Here is a 25,985-nt window from a genome sequence, read left to right as displayed (position 1 = left end):
TCCTCAAAGCCAGGGGAAAAGAGATTGAAAAGGGAAGAGTTTCTCAATACCAGCGATCGGTGGGCTGGATCATTCAGCATGGCCATACTGGTTTATCCATTCAATAAGTATTTATCGATGTTGTTGCTTAATTAATACAATACCCTTTATGACATTGAAAACAAAGATTAAGTTTTTCAATTTACTATGAAAAAAAATACTGATTCATTAATGAATAGATTAGTTGTATTTCTTCACTTTTTTGAAGGCCAAGTTTTGTTTGTTTGTGTTGTTTCATTTTGTTTTTGCTTTTAAAGTATTATTTAGTGAACTTCTTGCTCTAAGATTCTTTGTCATCGTCTTGAACCACCACACAACTGCAGCCAACTACTTTTTTGGGTCTCATCCCCTGTCAATTCTACAGAGGCCTGCCCATTCTCCTAGTTTCTCATGGTCACCAATGTACGTGAAGTTGATTTACTGTTGACCACAATGGCCTCCACTAGCTTCACACATTACAGTTGGCCGCAAGCACACGAAGATGGCCTTGACTCATTATTGACCCAGACCGGAACTCACCGTGCACAACATTGCTAAGGTACAAAAGGAGCAGGGGAGTCATAATAAGACCTGCTGAAATATGTCTATATGGCTATTTATCAATAATAAATATTCAAGTTAGGAATTAGGGTTATTTTTCAACTGTATCCATTGGTAGTACCATGGAGAGAACTTAGTCTTATGAAGATAATTTTTCCATTACCATATCTTACAAACAAATACTTTGACAATGCTAAAATTAAATGTTTACCCAGATCATTTCCAGCAAATCAACTTATCTTGACTAAAGTGAGTGGCAGAAAGCTTACTTATCATAGTCGGATCCAAAGATATGTCAAGCGCCCTCCTCAATGCACTTGACATATTTGTTTTTATCTGACTTTGTTAAGGAGGGCGCTTGTCAAGATGAGATTGGTGTTGTATGTAAGAGATGAATCGCTGGGTTCTATCCCTGAGACCAATACTACACTGTGTGCTACCTGACTTTAATTTAAATGAATGAATTACGTACTCTAAAAAAATGTGTCAAGTTGGGTACAGAGCAAAAGAAACTATTGAATTCAGTTATTAGGGAATTCTGTTTCTTGGTGACCTCTGTAAGACCAGTCTCGGTAAACAGCTGATGGGAAAGGACAGATCACAGAGCTGAGAGTGAAAAGGCACCAGTGGCCACATAGACGTCCAATAATTAGATCTTACTTGAGGTCCTCGGTCTTATGAAAAAAGATTTTAGCTTGACCCAAGTGTTTTTTTATAGCTTCCTTCATCTCTTTGTTCCTCAGACTGTAGATTATGGGGTTGAAGAAGGGGGACAAGACTGCAAAGGCCAGAGCAATGGCTGTGTCCCAGAATAAGGAGTAGGTGGCCGAGAAGCGTAGGTACATGAGGGCCACACTGCCAAAGAAAAGCAAAAAGACAGTGATGTGGGAGACGCACGTGGAAAAGGCCTTGCGGCGGCCTTCAGCTGACCGAATACGTACAATTACAGCCACAATGCCAACATAGGACATGAAAATGAGCATTACGGCTGTGATAATCTCCACTGCGTGGACAGTATCCACCACCCGAATCATGACGATGGCTTGTGTGTCTGTGCAGGCCAGGCGTAGCACGGGAGGAAGTCACAGAAGATATGCTCCAGGCGATTAGAGCCACAAAATGGCAGTGTCGAGATCCAGGCAATCTCAGGGAGGGGTGTGATAAAGCCACAAACACAGCAACCTAAAGTCAGTTGGGCACACAGCCTGGGGGTCATGATAGTGGGATAATGAAGAGGGCTGCAGATGGCCAGGTAGCGGTCAAAGGCCATAGCTGTCAAGAGACAAACCTCACTGATGCCAGTGGAATGGAAGAAATACATCTGCAGGAGGCAACCATTTAAGGAAATTGTCTTCTCACCGAGCAGGCTGGCAAGCATCTTTGGAATGGTCGCTGTGGTGTACCAGATCTCCAGAAAGGAAAGGGTGCCGATGAAGAAGTACATGGGTGTGTGGAGGGGAGCATTCAGCTGGACCACTGTGATGATGACAAGGTTTCCAATGACAATGAAGGTGTAAATGAAGAGCAGTGGAATAAAACAGGTGACAGAACTTCCCCAGGAATAGGGGAAAGCAGAGAAGATGAACTCCTGAGCGGCACTTTGATTGGGGCTCTCCATTTTCTAGTTGAAAACAAGGACTTCCAACTCCCAGTTCACTCAAGCCTTGTAGGAGGTGCCTACGATTATTGGCCAGGAAGTAAACATGCCTACCGAATGCCAGCACCGTGTAGATCCCTGTACTGGGGATGCAGAGGAAGACAAAGAAAGAAAGAAATAGTCCATATTCCATAGATGCTTACAACTAAGGTTGTAGTATGGAAAAATATCCAGGCAGAAAGCAGAGTCAACATTTTAGACCAGTGATTCTCAAATTTTAGCATGCATCAGGGCCATATGGAGGGCTTGTTAAAACACAGATTGCTGGTCTATATCCTGAAGGTTTCTAACTCAGTCGATATGGGATAAGGCCAAAGAATTTGCATGCCTAACACATTTCTAGGTGATGCTAATCCTACTGGTCAGGTGTGTTTAGACAAAAAAAGAATTAGACAAGGCAGTGAGGGAACAGCTAGGTGATGTTTCTTCTGTATTCAAGTCTTACTGGTTCCCCAACGATCTCCCCAAAACGGTTTTAAAATTCTTTCCTCAAACTCCCAATTCCTCATCTAATTCTTGGCATATGATTTCATTGAATATTCTAATGCCAAAGACAAACCATCACTGGTGAATTTCACCCTCTTCCTTCCCTTTCTGCCTCTAAATAAGACATCCTCTGTCTCTCTCTTTCTCTCTCTCTCCCTTCATCCCTCCATATATATATGCATAATATACATAATATGTATTTAACAATTATTCAGAGAATATTCAGAAAAGAAAAACCACCGTTCATCTTTTTTTTTTAAGAAACGATGGGTCATTCTACAATCTCCCATTCCTTCCCTTCCCCCTCTTCTAAAAAAATGGATCTCAAGTGTGTTTTGTGACAGAAGACTTTGGTCAAATGACGTAGTTCATGGAAAGTGGCTAATTGAAGCCATAAATGCAGAGCTGCTCCAGGGGGATTGTATGGGGAGCGGAGGTGGACGGGGGGGCTGGAGGCTCTGTGAAATGCAATTTAAACTCAAGGCATTGCAGGATATGGTCCTATTAATTTATTCCCTTTTGAAAACATTTGTTTTATTTTCTTCATTGATTCTCTCTTTTCTGCTATCAAATGGGCACAAATCTTATCGTGGGAGAAAAGTACTATCTCTACACAGACTATTTATTTCTTTTGTATCAACATCATTTTTCCCTAATACGTTAATATGTATTTATTGACTTCATTCGCTCCTGAAACCCTCTGAATCAATGATCTGCTCTCAATGCTCTACATCTCTTTTCTTAAAGTGTATCAGTGGCTTTCTGATTAAAAATCCAGTGCCCCCCACCCCCCGTCTCCTCATTGCCACTAATGTCCAAAGGTCAATCACCTGATCGTTGAACGTCTTTCCTTTTTGGCCTTTTTGACATCATGCTATCCTGATTTCCCTCATTGGCTATTCTGTCTTCCACCTCCCAGATTTCTATCTTTGTTTATTTTTTCTATCTTTGTTTATTATTTCTTACTCCATATTTTTTTCTCACACAGAGACTTTATTTATTCAAGATTGCTTATCAACTTCTTTTGGCCTTCTACTCTCATTCACTACAGTGGCTCCAGAATTCCTTATTTGTGGGTCTCTCTCCGGTGATCCACATTTTCTTCAGAACCCTCTCACGTAGAGGTCTCACCTGGACACAAACCTGCTCTCTCCACCTGTTACAGGTTGAATTCCATCTTCCCAAAGTTCACATGTTGACGTTCTAACCCCTGGGACCTCAGAATGTGACTCTATTTGGAGAAAGGGTCTTTAAGGAGATAATTAAATCAAAATGAGGTCACTCGGGTGGGTCCTGATCCAATATGACTGATGAACATCCAAGAAGAGTAGATGTGGACACAGACAGTTTCAGTGGGAGGACCACAGGAAGACTCAGGGGGAAGACAGCCATCTACAAACCACAAAGACCTCATGAGGAAGCAACTCTGCCCAAACCTGGATCTCAGACTTCTAGTTCTCAGAATTGTAAGAAAATAAATTCCTGACGTTGAAGCCACTGAACCCACACCTATCTTCATCCAAAAGTTAGTAATCCTAAATCTAGTGCAAATGTTAATGATGTTAACGCCAAACAGCTAACTGGAAATCTCATTGGATTCCTGAAGCATTGATACCTGAAACATTTCAGAAATTAATCACTATGCTCACTTGTTTTAAAGCAAAAATCACGTAAGCTTTGGCCCCATTTACATCCCACACGTTTCCTGGGAAATTTTAATATTTTGATATTTAATCCTGGGAAACTTTTATGCTTTGTATGAACTTGCCTTACAACGTTTTCTCCTAATTTCTCCTTGCTCCAAATAATCTCAACAGATATTCACAGTATCTGCGTGCACTCTAAGGTTATCTATTCTTATGCAGGTGGGTTATTCTTTTCCTAGGTAGCTTCAATTTCCCCAAATTAGTTAATTCACTGACCTTCCTGCTGTTGGACTCCAAAGTTGGACAAACATTGAGAAGACTCAATCTTTCTCTACCCTGATGTTGCCAGCCATATAGAGTCACTAAGACCAACTGCCTTTGCCTTTCTGCTGTGTTTCTACCCTGAGTCCTCCAACTGAACTTCGTTTCCTTCACCAGGTAGGGATTTATAGATCTGATGCTTCCTGTAGAACTCTCTCTCTCTGCCCCAGCCCCATATGTATGTATGTGTGTATCTTTTTCTGAGCATAACAAGCATGGGAAGACAGACTCTCCTGGGGATTTTACATAGGCTAATGAAGATAACTAAGAAAACAATCATTCCCATAATAGCTCCAATTAAGAAAAACAGTTCAGCCTGGTAATTAGGAGAACCCAGTCGCAGGGAACTCCCAGAGAACTCCAGTCCAGGACAAATGAGATAGTCTGGAAGCCTGAAGCATTGGAATAAATGTATTTTTCTAAGTTTGTCTGTCTGTCTGTCTGTTTGTTTGTTTGTTTGTTTGTTTTAGAGAGAGAATAGGGAAGGGAGAGAGAGAGGGTGAGGGAGAATCCCAAGTAGGTTCCACACTCAGCGCAGAACCTGACCTGGGGCTCGATCCCACCACTCTGAGGTAACAACCCGTGCCAATATCAAGAGTTGGACACCCAACCAACTGAGCCACACAGGAGCCCCAGAATGAATGTATTTTTAAAAACTTCCTCTTCTGTAGTACTTTTGGTTGGGTTGACTTTTAAATGAATCAAACTACTGAAAATCCAACACTTGGATTTGAAGGAAGTTGATTCAGCAGAGAGGAGTGGATTGGTGGAACAATGAAAAGCGAGATCCAGACTTCCATCCCGATTACTTATTTCCAGCCATGAAGCCAAATTTAGGAAAAAGCAAATTTGCTTTTAAGCTATAAGACATTCCATTCTCTCTTTGAATTTCTCCTTCTCTGTGTTATGGGCTAAACTCCTCTGTAATAAGTTCTGGTTCCGTTACTAAAAACAGCTGTTAGGAACCCAAATCTGAATTGTAGGAAATGACATTTTTCTTTTAGTATATTTGACATGGGAATTGACAGTTAATAACACATTCTCCTAAAAATTTTGTGTTCTCATTGACAAGTTCAACTGGATGCTAACATGTACTTCAAAAAATGACTGCTTGTTAATTCTTACTCTATAATTAAACTACTCTTTATATTTGTATCAGTTAGGAATGCTCCTTGCTTATTTGATCCCAAATAGATGAGTCACTCTCTTGGACTTTTCCTTAAGGTTGCAAAATAGATCTGTAAGTGCCAGGCATCGTTTCCACACTCACAGCAAAAAAGTTGTGCGGCTGGGACTCCACCAGCAATAGCTCTCCCAGAAACCCTAGCAAATTGTTGCCAACATCTCCATACTCGGAACCCCTTCAGAGACATGGGCAAAATAGGTTTAGGTGTGGGTCCTGGATTAGGCAACCGAGCCAACAGGATCTGCTATGTCCTTGTTCACCTTAAAATACTAATTTGGAAATTAAGTCGAATTTTAAAATTCTGTATAATTTTAAGCATTGTGTTTGTTTTAGGAGACTCTATAAAAGGTATTGGTTATTTACATGGAAACAAATTTACTTGACAACCCATGATGACATTTAATTCTGTATCATCGATTCCAAACGCAGGCAATGGTTCCCTTCAAGTAGTACATGAAATCATGTCTAAGAAATTTATATAGTTGCAGCCATTTTAGACTTATTGGAACAATCCACTATTTTCATAAATGACATTAAATTACAATATGAAAGTATAAATTATTTTTTAACGTTTTGAAGCATGATAACAACAATGAAATACGTATCCATTTATTCAATGAATGAAATTTTGTGAAACAAAGGACTCAGTATTAAAGTTGTCAACATGTAGGGGCATCTGGGGGGCTCAGTCAGTTAAGTAACCGACCCTTGGTTTCCTACTTTGGTATCATGACTCAGGTCATAGTCTCACGGTTCATGAGTTTGAGGCCTGTCTCAGACTCTGCACTGACAGTGTAGAGCCTGCTTGGGATTCTCTCTCTCTCTCTCTCTCTCTCTCTCTCTCTCTCAAAAATAATAAATAAACTTTATTTTTTTTAACGTTTATTTATTTTTGAGACAGAGAGAGACAGAGCATGAACGGGGGAGGGACAGAGAGAGAGAGGGAGATACAGAATCGGAAGCAGGCTCCAGGCTCTGAGCCATCAGCCCAGAGCCTGATGTGGGGCTCAAACTCACGGACCGTGAGATCGTGACCTGAGCAGAAGTCGGACGCTTAACCGACCGAGCCACCCGGGTGCCCCAATAAATAAACTTTAAAATTAAATTAAGATGCTTATTTCTTTTGAGAGAGAGAGAGTGAACACAAGTGGGTGAGGAACAGATAAGAGAGGGAGACGCAGAATCCGAAGCATCCTCCAGACTCTGAGCTGTCAGCACAGAGCCTCACACAGGACTCAAACTCATGAACTGTGAGATCATGACCTGAGTGAAGTCGGATGCTTAAGTGACTGAGCCACCTAGGTGCCCCATCAAAATAAATCACCAAACTTAAAAAAAAAAAAGCATATTTAAAAAAAAGAAAAAGAAAAATTGTCGACACATAACAATTAAGAGTTAAAAGGAAAAACAGAAAAGATCTGCGCTGGTTATTAAATATATGTGGTATTATTCCAGTGATTCTCAAATAAACGTGTTTGCATTCCTTTTGTTTTGTCTCAGATTGACAAAGAATATGCCAAGGGATACATGCTACACGAGGTAATGTGTTGAAATGTAAACTCTCAATGTTGCTGACTATACAAATTTTTAGGATATCGAGAATGGTGATTTGGCACTATTTCATTTTTAAATCCTGAATATTATTGAATATTGCAGCTGTGTTTCTAGGAATTAATCTTGCAACAAGATCGCAGTCTACACATATGCATGCCGTTTTCACTGTGACATGATTTCACTGTGACATGTTTATGCTTAGATGTGATTGAAATAAACTTAAATCTGCAGCCTTAGGGATAAGGGGTACAACCATAATACAACATACTATGCTGCAGTTGGTTTGATATGGAAATACTAGACCTCTGTGCTGTGACTTGGAAAGACATACAAATGTGTTGTTAACTCTGATGGCATGAGACCTGCTTTTTTTTTTTTTTTTGAGTTTATTTATTTATTTATTTATTTAGAGAGTGAAACAGTGTGGGGAGGGGCGGAGAGACAGGGGAGAGAAAATTCCAAGCGGGCTCCGTGCCATCAGCGCAGAGCCTGATGCAAGGCTTGATCTCACGAACTGTGAGATCATGGCTTGAGCCAAAATCAAGAGTCGGACACTTAACCAACTGAGCCAACCAGGTGCCTCAGTGATCTGCTTTTGTGAAAAAAAAAAATAGAGAGAGAGAGAGAGACAGAGAAATTTATATGGAAATACGTTTTTATTTATTTTCCTTAATTTTCATACTTCCTCCTATTTTCTCCATAGACAGCTATTTAAATTACTTAACTGTAATCGTAAGATATCTTGCGTAGGTATGTTTCCTTGCGAAGCAAGCATTTGTGTTTTGTGTACATGTGCTTTTTGTTCACATCAATTGTATCAGATTGATTTCGTTGCATTGCTGATTTTTTTTTTCACTCAGCATTATTTTTTAGTTATGTAGGTTTCTTTGTGTTCATTGAGTTCACACCATCTAGCACCTATATGATCCTCTGAAATATTCACTGATCTTAGTTAAAGCAACTCTTCCCCATCATAGGTCACAGATTGCTTCCAACTTCCCCACATCCAACCAACATCTTCACGCATGTTGATTTATTAACACGTGTGAAAATATATTTGGGACACATTCCTAGGAGCAAGATTACTAGGAGAGAGGATACACTCGAGTTTAAGTTCTACCAGAATTTTCTCCAGAATGGCTACACTAGTTTATATTACCTGCTGGGTATGTGTGTTTCTTTGTCTCTACATCCCCTCCAACACTGAGCCTTAATAAAGAGTTTAAGCATGCCTCTTTCTTTCTTTCTTTCTTTCTTTCTTTCTTTCTTTCAGAGAGAGAGAGATAAAGAGAGAGAGAGCGCACATGAGCAGGGGAGGGGCAGAAAGAGGGAGAGAATCCACACTGACAGCATGGAGCCGGATGCGGGGCTCAAACCCATGAACTGTGACATAATGACTCGAGCCAAAACAAAGAGTAGGGCACTTAACTGACTGAGCTTCAGGTGCCCCAGAGTTTAAGCATCTCTTTATGTGATTATGAGCCTTTTGCATTTATCTTATTTTAAATTACTTGTCTATATTTGATGCTGATTTTCTTCCAAGTTTCTTTTCTTTGTTCTTCTTTTAAAGAAATCTTTTACTTTAAGGAAAATGATTTTTTTCTCACCCCAAATAAACTAAACAAATATGCAACAAGAAATGGTATTATGGTTTCAGAAAAAGACACGCTCACCAATTTACCTAACACAGCAGTTTCTAATTAGAGACTACTATAGAGAATTCATACGAACTTTATGCTATGTTTGGACAAACACAAAACATTTTGCTTATGTACGTATAACAAACGATGAGAATACAAAAGTAGGGGGTGCCTGGGTGGCTCAGTCGGTTAAGCATCCAACTTCAACCCAGGTCGTGATCTCATGGTTCATGAGTTCAAGCCCCACATAGGGCTCTGTGCTGACAGCTCGGAGCCTCCAGCCTGCTTCCGATTCTGTGTCTCCCTCTCTCTCTCTGCCCCTATCCTGCTCATGCTCTATCCCTCAAAAATAAAGTTTAAAATATTTTTTTAAAAAAGAATACAAAAGTAGAATCTCTACAATTCTTCAATATGTCGTGCATATGTTTTTTTATTTTCACCTTGTTTTAAAAGCTTTTGTATTTAACTATTATTCTACCTTAAAAAATCTTTAATGCTGTAACATTATTTCCAAATACTGATCAAGTGCAAGATGACTATAAGCCACAAAAACGGTGAGGAAAATGGTATAGAAAAAAGACTGGTCTTTCCAAAGAATGGCCCACCTGCATATCCCCCCCCAACCCCCCACTGCAGGTCTCCAGCACCTTCTCTGTTTCTAAATGATAAAAAAAAAATCTATTAATTTTTTTTAATGTTTATTTATTTTTGAGAGAGAAAGAGAGAGACAGAGCGCAAGCAGGGGAGGGACAGAGAGAGAGAGAGAGAGAGAGAGAGAGACAGACAGAATCCGAAGCAGGCTCCAGGCTCTGAGCTGTCAGCACAGTCTGATGTGGGGCTTGAACCCACGCACCGTGAGATCATGACCTGAGCTGAAGTCTGGCGCTTAACCGACTGGGCCACCCAGGCGTCCCCCGCAAAAATCCATTTAATGTGTAAAATATCTTTCCCACGCATGCACACACACACACACACACACACACACACACATATGCACACACACAACCAGGTGGCATGGTTAAATAATTACACATTTGATGCAGATAATGTTTCTGAAAATTATAGAATTATTAAGAAATAATTAACAATACGATTCTAAAATACTTACAACCCAACAGACAATCTTAAGATTCAGACAGTAAGGACTAGTTATTAAATTTCGACAATTCCGGGCTGGCACGGTGCCAAACAAAGCCCACGCACAGCAGAACGCAGTAACTTGTGAAGTGTTTCACACATGGATATTAAAACAATAATCATTTAGCCTCCTACTGATGAGTCTGCTCGTCAGCTGCAAGAAGGTGACTGAGGCTGGACTCTTGGCTTTGGGTTCTGGTTCTGGACTCCAGGCACCAGACTTTGGGCAGGTCAGCCCCCCATGTCTCTAATTCTCTGCACCAGGGCCTCCCAGGCACATGGCCTCATGAGTCCAACCCTGCCAGAAAAGCAGCTACCAGAGCGAACCCAACCACAAAGGCATCGATTCAACCCCCGTAATGTCCACTGACACCCCAATAGTCAAAAAAAAAAAAAAAGAAAGAAAGTAAAAGAAAGAAAGAAAGTAAAAGACAGAAAGAAAAGAAAAAGAAAACAGGCAATGCAAAGTTATGGGGCAGAAAAGTATACGCCACCCACCCTGAAGATTTGTGAACTTGTAATTCCGTTACGGGGATGCGAAGAATCGGGACCAATAACTCAGTTGATCACTGCAACTTATCACTACCCTTTATTACAGTCGTGCTACAATTTCGCCTTGTCCGTGATAGAATTGGCAGCTTCGCAGAGCAGCTCGACTTCTTACTTAATCCATGTAATCAAAGTTGTACCGAAAGTGCCCCATCGATGCACTAGTGCAACCATTTGCAAAAACAATATTTTTACCAACAGCTATAAACATATCAGCGCATGTTACTTTAATGAGTCAACTTCTTGAAATTTATCTTGAGACAGAAGTTTTTGAAAATGGAAAGAACTTTATGCAAAAAAAAAAAAAAAGATAATTGCCATATTTATAATGGTGATAGCCAGGGGCGCCTGGGTGGCTCAGTCGGTTGAGCGTCCGACTTTGGCTCAGGTCATGATCTCATGGTTCCTGAGTTCCAGCCCTGCATCGGGCTTTGTGCTGACAGCTCGGAGCCTGGAGCCTGCTTCGGATTCTGTGTCTCCCTCTCTCTCTCTGCCCCTCCCCTGCTCGCATTCTGTCTCTCTCTTAAAAAATAAAATAAATATTAAAAAAAAAAAAGAATGGTGATAGCCAGGAAACAATATAAACGTTCAAAAGAGAGAAATAATTTGCATATCCAATCCAATTTTTGCCATAATTAAACTGATGGCTCTAAGTACTTTGTAGAAACATGAATAAGTTTTAGTATATAATTTTGAATTAAACACTTTTTATTACCAAGTCACATAGGTATTAGAGGAAAACTGCTACACGAAATATATATTTTAGCACTGATATCGGAAAAGAGACAATTTCTTAGAGGGGTGGATTAAATCATCAATAAATTTCATTGCCTATAGATGTAAACATATGCATTTATTATGTCAACATTTTCTCACACTGATCCTACGTGAGATGCTAAGTTCCCATGGGGAGGGATCTGATCTACTCAGTTGCTTTTCACAGTTACGGGGTTAACACAACTGCACATCATCCGTGACCCCCCTGTTCACAACAGCGTCACATACAGAGCACCCCAGTATGTAGATCTTAAAAATACCAGCAAGGCTGACTGGAAAGGAAGCAAAGATGGGGGATCCAGTCTATGGTCTGGGTGCCAGAGGCTCTTGCTTCTGCTTAATGTCCAGTAGCTTCCAGAAAGAACTTGGACCCGTCACCTTAGTGTCATGGGGAGTGGGCTCCATGGGCTCCATCAGGTCACTGGGAGCTTTGTAAAGAGATTCGATACCAAAGAAAGGTAATATCTATGAGTATTATTAATATTTATACAATTAACCACCTTGAAGTAAAAGAGCAAATTAAAATCAAATGCACAAAATGAGAGATACAGAAAAGAAAACGGTATTTTTGCCGTCTCTGTAAGTCCTCATAGGAGTTTCTCTGTCAGTCTTCTCACCAACTCATGGAGAAGAAATTTGGACTACTTGCATAATTCTTTTCAGTTCTCGTGTTTGTGGGGTCGGTATTTTGCGAAGAAGTTCCATCCATATAGAAGACTGCTTCCTAAGTTACCTACCACGTACACGAAACACCTTTTGAGGGCAAAGGAGCTTCTTAATAGCATCTTTCATATCATTATTTCTCAGGCTGTATATCATGGGATTGAAAAGGGGAGAAAGGACAGAGAATGTTACAGCAATGGCTGTGTCCCAGAATGGCGTATACGTGGCAGAGAATCTGAGATACATGAGGGCCACACTGCCAAAAAACATCAGGAAGACGGCAATGTGGGCGACGCAGGTGGAGAAGGCCTTTTTACGACCCTCCGCTGAAGGGATGCCCAGGATAACAACCACAATTCTGATGTACGAAAGGGAAATAATCAGACTCGTTATCAGAATGGCCGAAGCATGAATCACGTCTTGCACTAGGATCACAGAGGCATCCGTACAGGTTAAATTTAATAATGGACCAAAATCACAGAAGATCTGATGGATTTGGTTGGGGCCACAGAAAGGTAGGGTAGAAATCCATACAACCTCAGGTAGAAGGATGAGGAAACCAAAGACACAAGAGCCTGCAGAAAGCTGAGCGCATAGTCGGGGGGTCATGATGGTCAGGTAGTGAAGAGGGTTGCAGATGGCAACGTACCTGTCGATGGCCATGATGGTCAGCAAGGCTCCTTCAGTGTTTCCGAGTGAATGGAAGAAGTACATTTGCAAGAGGCAGCCAGTCAAGGAGATGGTCTTTTGGCTGCTGATCAGATTGGAGAGCATCTTGGGGATGGTGGCCGTGGTGTACCAGATCTCCAGAAATGAGAAGATACTGATGAAATTGTACATGGGGTTGTGGAGACGGGTGTCCAGCCGGACAGCAAAGAAGACCATCAGGTTCCCAACGACAATAAAGGTGTAGACGAAAAGGAGGGGGAAGAAGTACAGGAGGCCGCCATCTTGGAGCTGCGGGAAGCCAGTGAAGATGAATTCAGTCACAGCTGATAGATTTTCACTCTCCATTATCCCCAGAAGAGCTTCCTGTGAATAAGGGAGAGGTTATACCCAACTAACAGAGAAGGAAATCGATGCAGTGTAAACATAAACAGTATTTTGGTTACGTGGCGTTTTTTTTGCGTGTGTTTTGACACTTCCTCTGTTCAAAATGACCAGTGGCTTGCCTGTATCTGCAATCTTTATTTGGGAGACAGTATAGCTAATGATTAGTACAGCCAGGGTTCAAATCGAACATATCGAACATACTGAGCCTGAATTCTCATCCTGCTGCCTATTAGTTGGGCGATAATGGGCAAGTCCCACAATCTCTCTGAGATTCAGCATCTTCTTCTGTAGGTGAAAACCTATTTGTCCAATTGGAGTTGTATTACATGAGTTAATGTATCAACGCCCCTGGCATTCATGATCAATATCTGTTCTCATTTCTTTCCGAGATCGGCTTTCTGAAACAGTAATATTAACAGTATCTCGTTCAGATCTTGTTCACTCCTCAACCATTTGCTGTGTGAATTCTTTCTTTACTTCCACTTACAGAAGACATTTTGTCCTATGTGTCAGTGACATGATAACCACAAAGCAACATAAATGTTTCAGTTATTATACTATGCCTACCCTTTTGTGCCAGAAACTCCTGATTACCGCTACTTGAAGATTTTTCTCCCTTGGCTCTCATGCAACCCCACTCCAGGTTCGCCCTGTTCCTATATGGAGGCTTCTTCTCGTGTGTTCGTTATATCATTGTTTCCTTCTATGTGTTATGGACCCATCTTCTTTACCCATTCGGTACATGGCTATGTATGGCAAGTTTCTGCTGTGGCCCCTGAAGTCCTGTCTTTCCTTGCTGTCTGTGGATGAACAATACATAGGCATCAAGCCTCTGTCTCCAGCACAGGTGTGTTTCCAGACTTCAGATCCGCACACCCAGCATATCCCCACCCGCCACTCCCTCCTCCTGCACGATGGCAGATTTCAGGGTCTACCTCCAATTCCCCGAGATCATTGCCTCGTGAAGGCCAACACTCTTTTGGGAAGGCATTCAGACTCGCTTTTCTTCACCAGGATGCTACTGGCTTCCTTTGGGTTTCAGCTCAGCCACTGCCTCCTGTCAGAAGTGCGCTCATGTCCTTCCCCACATTCACATACGCACACACACATGTACACATACACCTCTGGGTTTATTCTCATCTCTGTGTCTTCGGCAGGGCCCCTACCATTAACTTGATTAAGTTTCACTGCAATTCTTGTTCTCTGTTTAACTTCACTAGACTGTGAGCTTCCATTCGGGCAGGATGAGCCTTTGTCTTTCACGACCCCTAGTATATATTAAGCACTTGAAAGTAGCTTCTTTTGTAATGACTAGGTTTGGATCTGACTTGCAAACTCATTAAAGCCAGAAAAATCCAGAATCAAGGCAGGTAGAGAAGAGAGGATGAGCATTCATGTCTTGGACCATCACATGGTCTGAATAACTGGATATAATTTCTGATTGAAAATATGCAGAGCCCAGAATTCCAAAGATGGAACTTTCTCAGAAGCCCTAGTCCAATGCCCAAATTCAAGTCTCCCCAGGTCTTCACCGAGTCTTTAGAATGTGTTTCATCCTTAGCAAAGAAAATGGATAATTTCTCCCCAGCCCTCAGTGACCCTAAACTCACCTCTGCAAAATACCAGAGGGCTCTTCCTTTTCCCTGGGTCTCTGCATTGCCGAATGTTCTTTCACTGTCTCTGGAAGTGTTGTTATAGCCATCCTACCAAAGACACCAAAGGGAAAATGAACTCCACTGAGGTTTTATCCCTCGGTAATAAGTAGAAAGCAATCTGTTCCCTCATGGGGTCAATTATCAGACATCCCTGCCCTGTCTTCTCATTAGATCTTCAGGTCAGAGGAGAAGCAGTGTCCCAAGGAAGACTCACAGATCCTGGTGACCATTGTTACCACCATTTTCTTGTTACTGGTCATGATTTAACCAGTCAGTTCCCATCTCAGTATGGAATTGAGAGGGTTCCATACAAAGAACAGCTTTGATAGGACTCTACCCTCACAAAAACACACAAGAAATAGAACAGTGTTAGAGTGCCTGGGTGGCTCAGCCAGTTAAGCTATCCAAATTTGGCTCACGTCATGATCTTGTGGGTCACGAGTTCGAGCCCCACATCAGGCTCTGTGCTGACAGCTCAGAGCCTGGAGCCTGCTTTGGGTTCTGTGTCTTCCTCTCTCTCTGCTCCTCCCTGCTCATGCTCCATCTCTCTCCCTCTCAAAAATAAATAAAAACATTTTAAAAAAATTAAAAAAGGAACAGCATTGAAGGTGATTTACTGGCACGTTAAGTATCATGGATAAAGTAGCGAAGAAAAAAGAAAACAATTTCTGGGAAAACATGTCGTTTGGAAAAGTGAGCCAGTACTAAAGAAGACGATGGACCCCCCCCCCCCACCTTTTTCCTTCCAGCAACATATACGGGGCTCTCCTTCAAATTATTCCTATGGATTCTGATGAATTCTTTAATTTTCTATTTTTCCCCACAAATATATGAAAGATTGGTCTTGTATACCACTTCGTTCACAGTGTGTTGCAAACATTGCCAAATACAACAACACGTATATTAATTCGTTTTCTATTCACCATTCTTACGGAAAATATCTTAGAAGTTTCCTGATACGGTAGCAAAGCGATGGGGTCACGTCTCTCGTGTGAATGTGGTTACGGAGCCTGGCTCAAGAATGCACAATGTTAGGAAGAAGGACTTCTCATCTCTAATCATGGAATTTGGTGACTTAGAATACTTTATAAAAATAAATTCATATTAACGACGACTGTGTAAGATATGTTTATTTTTAACCACTGAAAATTATCAGGGAAGATTTTTTTCCCTTCATGTTTCTCTCGAGTGTAGTACCAAAATCTTATCGCTAAGAAATATTTATATGCTCCCTTGAATATGCAATTTTATCTAGATTGTCTATTCCCCCCCCCCATGAAAACTAACCTGATTTTTAGTATCAGCAACATTTGGCAAGTTTGCTTTACAGATATAATCTGTGGTTCATCTGTTTCTAGAAATAAAATTATTTCTATGAGAAAATGCATAAATTAACAAGAACGGAAAGTGACTTACTTTACTTTAAGAAAAAGAAATGTTGGGGTGCCTGGGTGGCTCAGTTGGTTAAGAGTCCTACTCTCGGTTTCAGCTCAGGTCATGATCTCACAGTTTGTGAGTTTGAGCCCCGCGTTGGTCTCTGTGCTAATAGCACAGAGCCTGCTTGGGATTCTCTCTCTCTCTCCCTATCTCCTCTCATGCTCTCCATCTCTCTCTCTCTCTCTCTCTCTCTCTCTCTCTCTCTCTCTTTCTCTCTCTCTCTCTCAGAATAAATAAATAAAACTTTTAAATAAAGAGAAAAGAAATGTTTAATTTGTCTGTATTTGTCCTTATCCAGGTGTTAGGAAATCTAGAAATGGAAATAGTTGAATGACCATAGTGCCCCCTTTTTAAACCTAACAGACCAGCCTTCACCGTGGACTTGAATTGTCAAGAGTTGCCCCACTGCAACCCAAGTGAACGTCCAGTTGGCAAACAGGCACCAGTGGTAGCAACGTGGAGAAACATACTTGCACAGCCTCTTTATTCTCTGATTCTCTGATTTGTTGCTTTCTGAAGCAAACAAATAAAAAAATAAAAAAATAAAATTCTTCTCCCTGCTCTTTTTCAAATGTACCACATGAAAAATATAAACAGTTGGGTATATGAAGCCCTTTGTGACACTTGGAGGAATAAGTACACTTTTAGATTGGCAGAAGCATTTTTAAACCTTTTTATTTGTTTTCCTTCAGGATGGAAAGTTATCCGATACCTAATTGACAATAGCAAGCGTTTGTATGTGGGGGTGCCACTGGGATGCGTCACACGTCCTCCACTTCTGTGGATCCTCCTGCCCTCGTGGTGCATTTGTCTTTCCAATGCCTGCTCCTGCAAACTCAGGAATGCGGATATGACCGTTTGAATTCTGGCTGCCCACGGAACAGGAATACAAATTTTCTGGCCAGGCTACGGTGAAGCCGTGAAGTGCAATCCTAAGTCGAGAACAGGTGTTGTTGGATAATTTCTTGCCTCCTTATCTGCTTTTGTTTGTTCGTTATTTACGATTAGCGTGGCCCAAGTTCAAAATCACGGGGTTTGGCTGCGGAGGCCGAGTGGGACTGAAGTGTGTATGTGACTGCATCCCAGGCCCCCTCTCCATTTCCAGCTGCTTTTGTCAGCGGCCCTTTAATTTAACTGGTTTCCTTGATGGGACTCGAACCAAGTGGATGACACACAGCCACTAACGTGCCTCTTCTCTGTTGGTTGTGGAATCCTAAACTCGGACTTTTGAGGCAAAGATGTCCCAACTTCACTTCACGTGCCATCCACCAAGGGAAACCCAGGAGTTGAAGAGGTAAAGTCCCCACTTGATAAACAGAAACATTCCAGATACCCATTCATGAGCCCCCATCCCAATGCATATCTATCAAAATCCCACTTCTGTTTGGAATTTTCAACACTTGAAAAAAAATTTTTTTAATGTTTATTTTTTGAGAGACAGAGAGAGACAGAACGTGAGCAGGGGAGGGGCAGAGAGAGAGGGAGACACAGATTCCGAAGCAGGCTCCAGGCTCCTGAGCTGTCAGCACAGAGCCTGACGTGGGGCTTGAACTCATAAACCACGAGATCATGACCTGAGCTGAAGCTGGACGCTTAGCCAACTGAGCCACCCAGGCGCCCCTGGAATTTCCAACACTTTTATCAAAAAAGATTCCTGCAAAATATTTCCCAGATAGGGCCTTCTCTTGCCTGTACTGAATTCCCTTAAATTTTGTGTCGTATATACTATGACTTTAAGAGATTATTTACATTTTGTCTATTGACTTCACCTTTCTTTGTTTTTCAGGACTTACAGAGGTTTTTTCTTTCCCCCCCTCTGGAAGGATGCTTGTGATGTAAGCTAGGTGGGGTTGTTTCGTGTTTTGTGCGCCTTTTGGGTCTCTAAAGAAATTAATATCCACGTGGTTTGGGCTGTTTTATTGGACTGTTGGGGAAGGAAATTTCAGTACACAGGATAAAATTGCTATTTTTATACCAAAATTTTTGTACGTGTGTTTTATGAAGATAATTATAAGAGCTGTGCATGAATTATGATAGAAACTTCAGGCAACAGCACTGGATATGGCAAGGAGAGGAAAAGTTTCTTTAGAGCTGTTCGGTTAGAAAGTCAAATGAATCATGTTATTTGAAGTGGCCATTCCATAGATGCAAAGAAGACTTTTGTGTTGAAGAAAATGAAGATGCTTAGTCCCGGGAAGACCAGCAATAGCTAACGTTCCTCTCTGTGTGTATCTGTGTGTACTGAAGTGTATATGTGTCAACAGTATCCTACATGGTAGGTTTCTTATGAACATGTCTGGCAACAGGAATCATTTAGTCTTACTAAATGTATACCCTTATTATTCTAATGAAGAACTAATTGCACAACTAAAAATGAAAGTATACTTGACTTCCTTAAGTATTATTATTATTATTATTATTATTTTAAGATATCTGCTTCCCGGGGCTCCCGGATGGCTCACTCAGTTAAGCATCTGACTCTTGGTTTTGGCTCAGGTCATGATCTCGCCATTCGTGAGTTTGAGCTCCATATCAAGCTCCGTGCTAACAGTGCAGGGAGTGCTTGGGATACAGTATCTCTCTCTCTCTGTGCCTCCCCCCTGCTTGTGCTCTCTTTCTCTCTCAAAATACATAAATTAATTTCAAAAACTTAAAAAAAAAGATATCTACTCCCAACAAACCTAATCAGGTAATCCATGATCCATAATGAAATAGAGAACTTTCCCAAGATCTATTGCCTGAAGCACACGGCCAGCTTCTGGAGTGATGAGCGAGCTTTCCTTTAATTACAACCGTTCAGAAGAAAGCAAGCAAATCAACCCCATAATAAGGTTCTTGACCGTATATACATCAGTGTTAATAGCTATGACCTAGAGTATAAATGTGTTTTTCTAGATATCAGGGAAAATAATGAGGAGAACAGACAGAAAGTTCAGTGTGACAAAGAACTATGTATAGAGTGGTTTCATTTTTTTTTTAAATCTGTTACAGAAAACAGTAAGATGGGGGGAGGAGATTTGTGGCTCAGAATTAACCTCCAAACGTGTCGAACGTTTTCTGAAGGTGAACAGTGTTCTAATCGTGTTCTTCATGTCCTTGTTTCTCAGACTATAGATGATGGGATTGAAGAAGGGGGCAAAGATAATAAACATCAGTGCAGTTGTGGTGTCCAGGACTGGGAGGTAGGTGGCATTGAATCGTGAATACATGAGGGACACGTGGCCTAAGAAAATCAGGGACACAGCGAGATGGCCTGCACAGGTAGAAAAGGCCTTTTGCCCGCCCTCAGCAGAGGGGATCCTCAGGACCACAGTGACCATCCTGATAGAGAACAGGGCAATGATTAGGACGGTAACGATGATGGCCACAGCATGGATCACATCTCCAACCAGAATCGTGGACGTGTCTGTACAGGCCAGGCTCAGCGTGAGGACCAAGTCACAGAAGATTTGACAGATTTGGTTGGGCCCACGGAGAAGCGGTGTGGAAATCATCACAATCTCAGGAAGCAGGATGAGGAGACCCAAGATGCAGGAGCCTGCAGAGAGCTGAGCACACAGCTGGGGGTCATAATGGTCGGGTAGCGGAGAGGGTTGCAGATGGCAATGTACATGTCAATGGCCATGGTGGTCAACAGCATCCCCTCGGGATTTCCCAGCGAATGGAAGAAGTACATCTGCAGGAGGCAGCCAGTAATGGAGATGGTCTTCTTCTCGCAGATGAGGTTGGAGAGCATCTTGGGGATGGTGGCTGTCGTGTACCAGATCTCCAGGAAGGAGAAGATGCTGATGAAATTGTACATGGGGTTGTGAGGACGGGTGTCCAGCCGGGCAGCAAAGAAGACCATCAGGTTCCTGATGACAATAAAAGTGTAGACGAAAAGTAGGGGGAAGAAGTACAGGAGGCCGCCATCTTGGAGCTGCGGGAAGCCAGTGAAGATGAATTCAGTCACGGCTGACAGGTTTCCCCTTCCCATATGCACAGCAGAGCTCCCTGCGAATGAAGGAGAGGGCACACACCAGCTCACAAGGAGGCGGAGAAGAACGGGTGGTGAACAGCTAAGTAACTTGGATGAATAACAGGAAATAACTTGCAAGTTTTATTCTTTTCTAATTTCACACTCTTGTGCACACTGACTAGTATTTGGCTTTTTCTCCCTGCTCCTTCAGAGGCACAACCACAGAAACAGCAGTCCCCAAATGTTTTTAAGTGTTTTATTTATTATTTATCTTTTAATTTTTTTTCAACATTTTTTTAATTTATTTTTGGGACAGAGAGAGACAGAGCATGAACGAGCGAGGGGCAGAGAGAGAGGGAGACACAGAATCGGAAACAGGCTCCAGGCTCTGAGCCGTCAGCCCAGAGCCTGACGCGGGGCTCGAACTCACGGAGCGCGAGATCATGACCTGGCTGAAGTCGGACGCTTAACCGACTGCGCCACCCAGGTGCCCCAATTTATTATTTATCTTTGAGAAAGATGCAGAGAGTGGGAGCAGGGGCGGGCAGAGAGAAAGGGAGAATCTAAAGCAGGCTCCACGCTGTCAGGGAAGAGCCCGATGGGGGGCTCAGACCCATGAAACCGTGAGTGAGATCATGACCCGAGCCGAAGCCGGAGGCGGACGGGAGAAAATATTAATACTAGCACGGAAGGCTTTGAGAATGGCCAAACACTTTACAGTAGCAAGAACCGCATTGCATAGTGTGCTGGGTATGGAGTCAGTCACTGTGGCAAGCACCGCCCCAAGCACAGGCTGTATTTTTTTCCCTAATGCTCCAGATGCTCTAGGGAGGCAAGATCGTGCTCATTTTACAGAGGAGAACACTCAGGCACAGACAGGTGAAACCCTTTTCCGCGGGATGCTCGCCTGAAGTCAGAATGTAAATCCGTGCACCGTATCTCTAAGGAAGCGCTCGAACCCACTGCCCCTGCCAATATGTGTAAACACACTTTCAGGGCTTAGAGTAGCGTCAGGAAGATAGTCAACACTCCAGAATATTGGGCACTGTTACCCTGGGGTTTCTGGATTATATTTATCATGTTTCATCATCAACTACTAGCTTTTCCTTCCTTATTTTTTTAAATGTTTATTCGTTTATTTTGGGAGATAGAGAGCAAGAGTGAGTGGGGAGGGAGTTGGAGAGAGAGACAGAGATAGAGAGAGAGAGAAAGAGAATCCTGAACAGGGTTCACACTGTCAACGCCGAGCCCAACTCAGGGCTCAATCTCATGACCTTGAGATCATGACCTGAGCCCAAACCAAGGGTTGGACTCTTAACCAACTGAGCCACTCAGGTGCCCCTGTTTTTCCTTCTTTAGACTGGGCTCTTCCTTCAGGGCAGTAACCTAGAACAGGGTTGGCATGTAAAAAAAAAATGGTTGGTGTCAAATAAATTAACTTGGAAGCCATACTCTTGATGCAATTAGAATTAAACCCACAAGACAGCCATGGACAAGTGAGAAAAGAAATTTGGAAACTGTTTGGAAAGGGAAGTATGACAATTCACACACACACACACACACACACACATATATATATATATGAAGTTTATTGTCAAATTGGTTTCCATACAACACCCAGTGCTCATCCCAACAGGTGACCTCCTCAATGCCCATCACCCACCTTGCCCTCCCTCCCACCCCCCATCAACCTCAGTTTGTTCTCAGCTTTTAAGACTCTCTTATGGTTTGGCTCCCTCCCCCTCTAACTTTTTTTTTCCCGACAATTCACTTTTAATGAGAGTCCTAAGCAAGTCTGGAAAAACTGACCTCTCAAAGGATGGCATCATAATGGAGTATCCTGTTTTATTTATGCCTGTGCCCAGTAAGTTTCCCGCTATACTTGCCTTTATGCACTACCAACATTTGAAGTTTCTGAGTCCTCAGGCTTTTTTTTTAATGTTTGTTTATTTATTTATTTAGAGAGAGAGAGAGGGAGAGAGAATCCCAAGAAGGCTCCGCTCTGTTAACAAAGAGCCCGATACGGGGCTTGGACACACGAACCATGAGATCATGATCTGAGATGAAATCAAGAGTTAGACACTTAACCCACTGATCCACCCAGGAATGCCTATGACTTTCTTGTGCATGGTGAGTGAATTCTTTCTCAAGCCTTAGCCTCCTGCACTCACCTCTACCCAAGACTACAGGGGCTCCCCTGTCTGTGTGGATCTCTGCATCCTTGACACTCCTCTGGCCCCTCCAAAAGGGATCTTACAGTTATTTTCACAGGCACCCCAGGGAATAGCAAGAAGGGTAAGCGGGCTCCATTGGGGATTCCCTCCCTGTCCCCCAGTGCAGAACATCACTTTCCCTCACGGGGTTAACTAGCAGAAACGTCCCCATTGTACGCTCGTCTCATTAGATTTCGGGATCAAAGTCGTCATGAAGTATTTTTTCCTGATTGTACTCATATCTCCGGACATGGCAAACTACTTTCTCCACCACTGTGGTTATCGCCCCAGGTGTTCGTAAGTCTACCCGGTGCCCTGCAAAGAGCACTTTGTGTTGGTCCTCCTCTTCTTACATGAACACACACGTGTGGAAAGTCTTGAAGGAAACATACCTGAAAGAAAAACTTGAAAAATAGTTAATAGAAAATAAGACCATTTCACAACAGACATGTCATTGGGATTTTGTGCCAATAGTGAAGTGAGGGGGAAATGTCATTTTTTTTTTCTCATGCCACAAATGCATGTGAATCTCTCTTCCCCTAAACAATCCATGTGGGTCCTGCTGACCTCTCTAGTTACAGTTAGTGTCTCACCACTTTTCACAGGATTATTCTGTATTCCAAGTGCTCAATCCACTGCTCTGTTGAAAACTCAGAGTTGTTGTTGTTATTTTCCTCTTCCTCCTCCTCCTCTCCTTCTCCTTCTCCTTCTCCTTCTCCTTCTCCTTCTCCTTCTCCTTCTCCTTCTCCTTCTCCTTCCCCTTCCCCTTCCCCTTCCCCTTCCCCTTCCCCTCCTCCTCCTCCTTCGTCTTCGTCTTCGTCTTCGTCTTCGTCTTCTTCTTCTTCTTCTTCTTCTTCAAATCCAGTTGCTTTTATCATGTAATCCCCTTTGGAATTATGTGTCAAATTTTGGATGGGAAGATGTGCTTTCTTTCTCTCTTGAGTTTTGTCTAACATTTCTTCCTGTGACATAGGGATGTAGTTTCCTTGTCTAACTTCTTACAATATTTTTTCTTGAAATTCCAAAATAATAATAAGCCATTGGAATAAAAGGTCCAGCATAGGGAACATAGCACTGCATGATGACAGATGGTGACTACAGTCGTGGGGAGCATGACGTACAGTATAGAGGTGTTGAATCACTATGTTGTACACCTGGGACTAATGTAGCATTATGGGTCAACTATATGCAAACTAAAGAAAAAAATCACATGAGAAGATCTGGAAAAAATGTTAATTGGAAAAAATGTCCTTTCTAATGGTTTACCGTGGCATGAAATGGTCTATTTTATTTTTAACAACTTTATTGAGGTATACTTTGTATACAAAGAAAATATTTAACATGTGCAATAGATGAGTGTGAACATATGCAAACACCACATATAAGCACCACAGTCAAGGCAACAGATGTATCCAACACCTCTCAGACCTACTTCATGTTTAAGGTCACAAAGCTTGTATGTAGTCCAGTAAAATGTGAGCCTCTCTTCTATAGATCTTATGCTCTTAACCACTGTATCTTATAATCTGCAGTTGTTACTAATGCTTATGGAATAATAAGAATAATACTTACATAATAGAAATAAAATTAATGTTTACAGCATATATTTTAATGGCTTAAACATCATATTTCCTCCCTATTATCTATCCACCTACGCATGTCTGAACAGGTAGTCTGTGATACATTAGACATGTATAAATAGAACAAACATGGGAAGAAATGGAATAAATATAAACTATCAGTGTGACAACGAATGAGTTACATGCTAGTTTTGTGGTTTAGTATCTTAGAGTAACATCCAAAGTGAGAGGTGCCTATGAGGTAACATCATCTTGCAGGTGCATTAAACACCTTCTGAAGGCAGAGAAGCTTCTTAATCGCAATCTTCATGTCCTTGTTTCTCAAACTATAGATGATAGGGTTGAAAAAGGGAGCAAGAACGGCAAACATCAGTGCAGTGACTGTGTCCAAAGTTGGTGGGAAAGTGGCAGAGAAGCGCAGGTACATGAGGGACACGCTGCCATAGAACATCAGAAAGACACCAAGATGAGACGCACAGGTCGAGAAGGCCTTCCGGCGGCCTTCGGCAGACGGGATCCTCAGGGTCACAGTGATGATTCTGACATAAGAGACAGCGATAACCAGGACAGAGAAGATGATGGCCGCAGCATGGATCACATCCTCAAGCAGGATCATGGACGTGTCTGTACAAGCCAAGCGCAGTACAGGTTCAAAGTCACAAAATATCTGATGGATTTGGTTGGGCCCGCAGAAAGGCAGGGTGGAAATCCAAACAATCTCTGGGAGCAACACAAGAAAGCCAAAGAGGCAGGAGCCTGCAGAGAGCTGAGCACACAGCTGGGGGGTCATAATGGTCGGGTAGCGGAGAGGGTTGCAGATGGCAATGTACCTGTCAATGGCCATGGTGGTCAACAAAATCCCCTCGGAATTTCCCAGTGAATGGAAGAAGTACATCTGCAGGAGGCAGCCAGTAATGGAGATGGTCTTCTTCTCGCAGATGAGGTTGGAGAGCATCTTGGGGATGGTGGCTGTTGTGTACCAGATCTCCAGGAAGGAGAAGATGCTGATGAAATTGTACATGGGGTTGTGGAGACGGGTGTCCATCCTGACTGCAAAAAATACAATGAGATTTCCAATCACAATGAAGATGTAGATGATGAACAAAGGAATGAAGAAGAGGAGGCTGCCGTCTTCAAACTGGGGGAATCCAGAGAAGAGAAACTCCGTCACTGTCGAAGTTCGGTTATTTCTTACCATGGTCTCAACAGCCTTAAGTGTTTTGGGTAGAAAGACACAGCTCAGTCCCTAGATGAAATATAAAGAGTTAGATCTCTTGGTTCAAATAAGATTCAAAGGAAGAAATGCTTTAGGTAGATGATTTATCCCTATCATTCTTGGGTTAATGAAACATGTCCATTTAGTATCTACTATGTGCCAAACACAACTGTAGGCTTGTTGAATTCAGTAGTGAAGAAAACACTCCATTTTCATGGAGCTTATATTCCAATGAAGGAGACAAATAAAAATAAGTAAGATTGCATAAGGTCATCTTTATAAGCTATGCTAACTAAAGCAAAGTAAGATATTAGGGGGACTACTAATAATCACTTTTTATACGAATTCCCAAAATCATTTTGAATCACATACCGGATACATTCTCTAATGTTTCTTGGCTGTAGATTAGACGATCAAGACTTTTAGTTATTTTCCTGTCTACACAGTTATTGTCAAGTTGTATTCTGCATTTTCTGGAAAACCCCCAGTTTTCGGTATTCGGTTCCTTTATCAGACCACAGAGGAATTCTGAGTGTAGTTAGAGAAAGGGTGAGGTTTTTAGGGAAATATTTCAACGTGAAGCTATGGTAGGAACCTATTCCCAGCAGTGGAAGAGATAAAGCTAGTGGAAACTGGCCAGCACAGAGGGAAGAGAAATTCCAGAAACTGAGCTTTAGA

General features: G+C 42.1%; 4 protein-coding genes across 4 annotated transcripts; all 4 read right to left on the bottom strand.

Annotated features, from left to right (window-relative positions):
* Positions 1 to 1,235: 1,235 nt before the first annotated feature.
* On the bottom strand, positions 1,236 to 2,267 carry LOC101100439 (olfactory receptor 6K2). The gene is given in 2 exon segments (XM_011291102.2): positions 1,236 to 1,657; positions 1,660 to 2,267. Coding segments are annotated over 2 exon segments (960 nt in total). The 5' UTR covers positions 2,198 to 2,267.
* A 9,994-nt stretch (positions 2,268 to 12,261) lies between these two features.
* On the bottom strand, positions 12,262 to 13,363 carry LOC101097042 (olfactory receptor 6K3-like). The gene has a single exon (XM_006943103.3). It carries the CDS (start codon positions 13,207 to 13,209, stop codon positions 12,262 to 12,264), a length of 948 nt encoding a protein of 315 aa, XP_006943165.3. The 5' UTR covers positions 13,210 to 13,363.
* A 5,658-nt stretch (positions 13,364 to 19,021) lies between these two features.
* On the bottom strand, positions 19,022 to 20,331 carry LOC101096786 (olfactory receptor 6K3-like). Its single transcript, XM_045048639.1, is given in 3 exon segments — positions 19,022 to 19,120; positions 19,376 to 19,902; positions 19,905 to 20,331. Coding segments are annotated over 3 exon segments (1,038 nt in total). The 5' UTR covers positions 20,317 to 20,331.
* A 4,007-nt stretch (positions 20,332 to 24,338) lies between these two features.
* LOC101096536 (olfactory receptor 6K3-like) lies at positions 24,339 to 25,289 on the bottom strand. The gene has a single exon (XM_045048395.1). The coding sequence runs from the start codon at positions 25,287 to 25,289 to the stop codon at positions 24,339 to 24,341; it is 951 nt and encodes a 316-aa protein (XP_044904330.1).
* Positions 25,290 to 25,985: the final 696 nt, after the last annotated feature.

Source organism: Felis catus, chromosome F1 (genome assembly GCF_018350175.1).
Source record: "Felis catus isolate Fca126 chromosome F1, F.catus_Fca126_mat1.0, whole genome shotgun sequence".
Taxonomy (NCBI): Eukaryota; Metazoa; Chordata; class Mammalia; order Carnivora; family Felidae; genus Felis; species Felis catus.
This window is presented reverse-complemented; position numbering and strand designations above follow the sequence as displayed.